At 41.0% G+C, this 7128-nt stretch overlaps 1 protein-coding gene across 1 annotated transcript; it reads left to right on the top strand.

The window, feature by feature from the left end:
* Positions 1-2249: 2249 nt before the first annotated feature.
* LOC113008334 (serine/threonine-protein kinase pim-1-like) lies at positions 2250-6326 on the top strand. The gene is made up of 9 exons (XM_026145689.1): positions 2250-2611; positions 3015-3257; positions 3392-3544; positions 3666-3760; positions 3886-3933; positions 4037-4255; positions 5309-5489; positions 5576-5746; positions 5836-6326. Exons 1-9 carry the CDS (start codon positions 2551-2553, stop codon positions 5925-5927), a joined length of 1263 nt encoding a protein of 420 aa, XP_026001474.1. The 5' UTR covers positions 2250-2550; the 3' UTR covers positions 5928-6326.
* Positions 6327-7128: the final 802 nt, after the last annotated feature.

Raw genomic sequence — 7128 nt, 5'->3', positions numbered from 1 at the left:
ATATGTGGTGTCCTGATAAACTGAGCAGATATTTGAGGTTTACACAGCTACATTCTCGCCTGAAAATATGTTAAACGTTTATTTTGTGACCCAGAAAGAATAATAAGAGTAACATTAAAACTAACTAGCTGCCGCCATTGTTGGAAACTGCGCTGGGCCGCGCTATGAATTCTGGGACACAGCTGCTTCTTCTTCTTCGGGGTTTAACGGTAGCTGGCATCCTTGTACATGCAATGCTGCCATCTTCTGTTTCAGTCCGTTATTACACTCTTAAATCCTGCCACTTATTCCTGCGTCTTTTGTGATCTTACAAAGCTTCAAACGACGCGTCGACTATTAAATCAGTCGTCGACGATTTTGATAGTCGACGTAATCGTGACTAGTCGACAAATCGTGGCAGCCCTACATGAAAATTATTGGCGCCCGCCTGGCACACACCTCAAGAAGTGGAATCTGTTTTCTCCTTGGTAGATGTAGCCCTTGTTACATTTTACTATTTTGTTTTGTGTTCATTATGAGGTGCTGTACCATGCAAAAAACTGGTTAACCACTTGCCTGTTCTAAGCTCTGTGCCAATCACTGAGACAGCCCACAACACCAGTTATCATTGTAACTATGTAGACATCTTTTAAACATTTGTCTTAAATGTTTTAAGGTAAAATGTTTCACATTAATTTAATTTTTGAGTGCCTACTTGGTAAATCATTTTGTAAATAGCTTTTCTGTTTCCATGAATACTCATGGTCTTCAAAGAGTTCAATGTAGGAGGTCAAACAACTTGAACAGCACAACCTCCAAAACAACTTCAGTACTATCGCAAATCTGATTTTGTTTGTGAAAATGCACTAATTTTTTATTTTATTTTATTTCTTTCAGGACCAATGGATTGGTGAATGAGTGAGAAGCTGTGGTTTGCTGCATTTGTTTTTCCTTTAAACGGTATAACATTTATTTGTTATTGTTTTGTGTATACTGTGGACATTTTTGTCAACATGTTCTCCAAACAAAAAATGTATTATATAAAAAAGCATACTGTTTTAAAATTTCATAGTAATCAGTATTAATAAAAAAGATAAACTGGCTTTGTTGTACAGGTGATTTAAATTATAGCTTACTTACATTATCCAAAATTCCATCTGGGCAAACACACTTGGGGCCACCATGGAAACTGAGGACAAAAATAGCTGGGTCTCAGGTTGGTAACCCAAGTGGGCCCCAAGTATCAGACCTGCTTCTATCCATCTGGGCCCCATACTCATTTATTGTCTGGGGCTGATTTGGGACCCATCATTAACCCATCTGGGAAAACACATTTGGGGCCATCATGGAAACTGAGGACAAAAGTAGCTGGGTGCCAGGTGGGTAACCCAAGTGGGCCCCAACCATCAGACCCGCTTCTACCCATCTGGGCCCCATACTCATTTGTTGGCTGGGCCTGATTTGGGGCCCATCCGGGTCCCATCAATAATCCATCTGGGCAAACACATTTGGGGCCACCATGGAAACTGAGGACAAAATTAGCTGGGTCCTAGGTGGCCCCAAATATCAGATCTGCTTCTACCCATCTGGGCCCCACATATTTTTTTTGACTGGGCCTGATTTGGGGCTTATCTGGGACCCAGCATAAACCCATCTAGGAAAACATATTTGGGGCCACCATGGAAACTGAGGACAAAATTAGCTGGACCCCAGTTGGGTTTCCCAAGTGGGCCCCAAATATTAGCCCTGCTGCTCCCTATTTGGGCCCCACATATGTGTGTTGACTGGGCTGGGTCACACGACCCAGGACCATGACAGGAGGCTGCGGTCTGTGACCGGCTCCCGGTGCAGACGGCTCCCTGTTATAATGTTTCCTCACTTGGCTCATGCGAGCCCAGCCCAATTTTTACTCTTTAAGTGTGCGCGTGTGTGTGTGTGTGTGCGTGCGCGTGTGTGTGTGTGTGTGTGTGTGGGGGGGGGAAGATATGTGTGTATTCACATCATATATGTTAATGAGAGTGCGGGGAGTGAGTTAGAGGGTGGGGTGGGCTGCTTTTAACTATGTAAAGCACTTTGTGCTACATTTTTTTTTTGTATGAAAAGTGCTTTATAAATAAAGATTGATTGATTGATTGATTGATTGATTGATTGATAACAGTTGTATTGATGTATAGCAACTTGAAATGCTCCCAAAAATGGCACTACAGCATGTAAAAATATAAAGTAAGCTCTGGCGAACTTGGTTCTATGGTAGGTCTTAAAGGGTTAAACAAATAATGAAAGGATAATGAAAGAAAGTTTAATGTGAAATTACTGAATTATATGAAATATTATGGCTTTGTCTGCCAGAGTGTTTTTCTTTAAACTACTTGGGACACTGCCTTTTAGTGATGTCACTAAAAGGCAAGGTTCTAATGTTGTGTTGCCATAGTCTCCGGAGTTTACTTTTAAAGCTCACTTACAGAACTGACTTATACAGCTTAGTTAGAAAAGTCAAGCATCCAGACATTTGAAGGACTATTCACTCATTAAGGTGACATTTTCTATTTTAAAAGTTCTCAAAAAATTCAGATGAAAAAGGAAACAAGAAAAGTTACGACTGAGGCAGATAAGAAAGATCCAGGAGATCAAAGTAAGTAAAAAAAAAAAAATCCCCCAAATAACAGAATCGACATTTCTAACAATGTTGAGGCTCTGTGTATAAAACGATTCATTTTTAGAGGATTTAAATCCTGGTTTTGATTGAAACTAACCTAAGTGCAACATGTCTAATCAAAGAAAGGTTACTGGGGCACTTTGTCTTTTGGTAAAATAATGTGACAAGTTTATTCTTGGACTGAGCAGTGAAAACAGAGCAACAAGTGTCATCAGTATCTAGACTTAGTAGATGGACTCGTGTTGGTGTGTTTTTTATCAAAAGGATAAACTTGTTATTATATTGTAAGCAATACTAATTAAAAATTCAGTGACATCAAAATCCTTCTAGTCCTGATGTCGAGCGCTCTTTTTCACTAATGTGTTGTTGTTGTTTATAGATTGTAAGAGCAGGATGGCTAAAAGAAAGGCCAGTCCTGAAAAAACGACCCCCATAAAAAGAAGGAGGGTCACTGAGCAGGCTGGTCCTTCCACCAGCTCAGATGCTCATGTGGTCAGGGGAGTCAAGCGAAAGGTCCAACAAGATGAAGCGGGGACAGCCAACACAGCAAAGAAGCGTAAACTTCTTGACCATGTGAGCGGTGACAAGGGGCAGGCATCTTCCTGGTTGGACACTGGTAAAGGTAGGCTAATTAGTTGAGTGAGGGGTAGATTAAGTGTACATCTGGTTGCTAGTTTGAAGATATTAGTGTTTGGGAGATATTTGTGTCTATTATCTAATAAGCTGACGTGCTTTTGGTGTTTTCCACATCTGCAGACTGCAGCATAGAGATTTCAGAGAGCTGCAGTAAAAACAAAAAGGCTGGCAAAAGGAAAGCTGCGGGAGACACCAGGGACCCACCTAAGAAAAAGAAAGTGGACCAGGACAAAACCAAAACTGTTGCCAAAAAGTCAGTGGCTGAACAGAAACGTAAGTAGCAAGCAGCTTGGCTTTTATATTCAGGTGAAGAGCAAAATGAACATTTAGGGTACAGCAGAGAGTAATTTGTGTGACAGCTGTAGTAAAACCCAATTTGTGTTTGTCTGTTTAGGTGACTTCCAAGCGAGATACGTGGAGGAGCACCGGCTTGGAGAAGGAGGGTGTGGAGCAGTGTTTGCTGGCTACCGCATAAAGGATCATTTACCAGTAAGTGTTCAGATGGTGGTAGTAAGACAGGCAGTAACGCAGATAAGGGATAATATCGTAAGCTGTTTTACACCTTTAATTATGTCATACTGAGGAAATGCTCATCAATGCCCTGTGTCTTTTAGGTGGCCATCAAACACATCCCAAAGGGGAACGTGTACTGCAAAGTGAAGGTAAATATGCAAGACTTGAATTGCTTTTACATTAGTGGATTGCATGCAGCGTTCACCTGTGGAACGTCTGTGCCTCATCATCCACTTTGTTGAAATATTTCAGGATGATAACGGGAAGAATGTGTCAGTGGAAGTTGCCATCATGCTGAAGCTTGCAGCTGAAGCAGATGGATCAGTGGAAACATCAGCCCCAGTGTCTCTGTTGGAGTGGTTTGACTTTGGCAGAGAGCTGATCCTGGTGATGGAGAGACCTGTCCCCGCTGTGGACCTGGATAAATATATAGAAGAAAATGGAGGATTTTTGCCAGAGGACAAGGCCAAGGCAAGTTGACTTGCTTTAGAAGAGTCTTAGACTGTACATCATTCAATCAAAGCACAGAGTGTTAGAGAAACATTAACCCATTGATTGATTATTGTCTTTTTCATCGTTTCCAGGTAGGGCTGGGCTATATCATACCATTCACGGTAATACCGGGGTAATTTTGGGCAACGATAGGAAAATGAAATATCGCGATAGAATATGGGTAAAACGCGCATGCGCAGTGCCTTTGTTTACATACGCACATGGCGGTGACGCCGCATGAATTCTGGTTGTGTTTACTGACCTCAAAACGATGACGCACAAGGAGAAGAGCGAAAGTGGATCGTTGAATGAAACGGATGAACCAGAACTGGTTTGTAAAAATGCTGCAACTTTAGTGGTGTGGAACTGGTTTAGCTTTCGTCCGTCAGATACACAACAAAGCACAATTTTTGGGAGCGAATGCTAGCGGGGCGTCGTTATTACCGTGTTGTTTGGAAAATACGGCACACTTAAAATCAATCCTTTGATTTTTCTGAAACTCGACAGTGCCCCTTATAATCCCGTGTGACTTATGTATGAATTCTGGTTGTGTTTACTGACCTCAAAACGATTTTATGTACACGGCGACTTTGCTAAGCTACAAAGCAGCACCGCTCGATGGATTGTCGGAGCATTACGGCTATCGTAGGCAGGCGCCTCGCGGAGTGATACGTACTGCACCTCAACATTATATTACCGTATTGTGTGTGTATAACCTCTTTTTAAGTTTTGTGGATATTATACATGGTTATGCTGAGGATATGTCGGCCAATTTCCACTGGAAATGCCTTTTGGTTAAACTGTCAGCAAGGAATTTGCACTGTTACATTTTTATATAACTTTAATGGACATAAAAAAACAGCTGCTTGTTTAAGTGAAAATACATTGATGGGGTTTTTTGCACTAATAGTTGTGGAGTTGTAAAGTATTTTGTCTAGTGTCAATTATATCGTCAGTTATATCGTTATCGCAACTTTTCAAATGTATATCTTGATAAATATTTTTGGTCATATCGCCCTGCTCTATTTCCAGGTCATTCTGAAGCAGCTGGTTGATGCTGCGAAGCACCTGGAGGATAAACACATCTTTCACCGGGACATCAAGAGTGAGAACATTCTAATTGAGACCGGCTCAGATGTACCGCGTGTTCGTATCATCGACTTTGGACTGAGCTGCTTTGTTAAGGAGCAGTCGCAGTACCGCGTCTTCTATGGTAACATATTCTGCTCTTGCTCTTCACAGATGTCACAATTTTCGCCTTTTGTTTTAGAAGAAATTGCAATTGTGTCTGTTTATTAGGTACAGAAATTTACTCCCCTCCCGAGTGGTACGGGCGCAGTTGCTACAGGTGTGGACCCACCACGGTATGGCAAATGGGAGTGGTTCTGTACGAAGCGCTTCATGCGGGAGACTTTAACACCACGAGCTTCCTCAAAAAGCGCCTGAAATTCAAAAGACATCTGTCCAAAAGTAAGAAAACGTCACACTTCAAGACTGACTGATGGCTTGGACCACTGGAACTATCATCTTCATGTTTTTTCTCTTTCCTTTCTTTCCAGACTGCCGGGATTTCTTGGACGCGTGTTTAACCAAAGTCCCGGAGACGCGGCCGACGCTGGAGGAGCTACAGCATCACACGTGGCTGAGATAAGCATATCACACACACACACAAACACACACAATTCAGACGTTATCATTTATGTGTGATGTATGAATTACCTTGCTTTTTTTCAGGAAATAATTTTTTTAATTGGCCCACTTTAAATTTCAGTGTTTTGGAATTCCTGTAACCCCCCCAGCCATCCCAGGAAAGGGGATCTCTCTTTGAATGGGCTTTCCCGAGGTTTCTTCCCGTCAATCTGGCCCCCCCAGGGGAGTTTTTCCTCGTCTTCATAGAGAGCTTGGGCTGGGTCAGGAGCTCCATCAAAACTGTCTTTATTTAATTACTCTAATGTAATCATATACTTTAAAGTAATCAAATAAAAGACAGTAAAAATCTGAAGACTTGAAGTAAACTTCCATTAAAATAAAACTTGTTTAATTCATCTTTGCTGAGGATACTGTGTTATTACTATTTCAAGGGTCAGAACCGGTGCGATACTGGTACCCATCCCTACCCATCACTAGGGAACAGAACAAACCAGACATCAATTACAACAAAAATGACACTAAACAGTTGTGTTTTGTTTTAACTTTAACATATCATAATTTGATTGGTAGCAACTTTTACAACTACAGTGAGCCAATCACTCATAATTCCTAAACATGTCAATCAGGTAGGAATGAAGTAAGACATTAATAGAAATAAAGAGTTGTATGCTGACATGTAGCCCTTTCCTTGCTTAAATCATTAATATTTTTGAAAAATGAATCTGTGAGAAGACATAGCTTATCAAGATAGAACCATCTAACTAAAGATGAACCAAACTGTTCACAGTTTTATCTAACTCTGTTTTTATAAAGGCTGGTGACCCCTGTTATAGAGTCTGACAGCTGCAGGGATTATATACAAATACTCAACTATACCAGAATTAAACCAGGTCTAAATAAAAAGGAGTGAGTATCACTACAAAGATTAACCTACATTGGTCCTAATACCAGTTTGATATCAGCAAACACCGAGAGCATACATATGGCACCACAGCCATGCTATCGTTGCAAACACTGATAACAGCATAAATTGAATTAAATCAGGACTTGATGAGACATTTCGAGTATCACTAGAAATATTATAAACAGTTGTCTCCGTACCACAGTTTGCTATCAGTAAACACCAACGGCATTCATTGATGGCATAGCACATCCATGTTAGCAGTCTATAAACGATAGTTTAGCATATTAGCACAGGTATC

Source organism: Astatotilapia calliptera, chromosome 16 (assembly GCF_900246225.1).
Source record: "Astatotilapia calliptera chromosome 16, fAstCal1.2, whole genome shotgun sequence".
Classification (NCBI taxonomy): Eukaryota; Metazoa; Chordata; class Actinopteri; order Cichliformes; family Cichlidae; genus Astatotilapia; species Astatotilapia calliptera.
The sequence above is the reverse complement of the archived record's forward strand: the minus strand, read 5'-3'. Positions and strand labels throughout refer to the sequence as shown.

Bases quoted from the DNA above. Each gene is read 5' to 3' on its own strand.
- LOC113008334 (XM_026145689.1), top strand. From the start codon at position 2,551: ATGAAAAAGGAAACAAGAAAAGTTACGACTGAGGCAGATAAGAAAGAT. The intron at 2,612-3,014 runs GTAAGTAAAAAA...TGTTGTTTATAG, and splicing joins GAAAGATCCAGGAGATCAAA to ATTGTAAGAGCAGGATGGCT. The intron at 3,545-3,665 runs GTAAGTAGCAAG...TTGTCTGTTTAG, and splicing joins GTCAGTGGCTGAACAGAAAC to GTGACTTCCAAGCGAGATAC.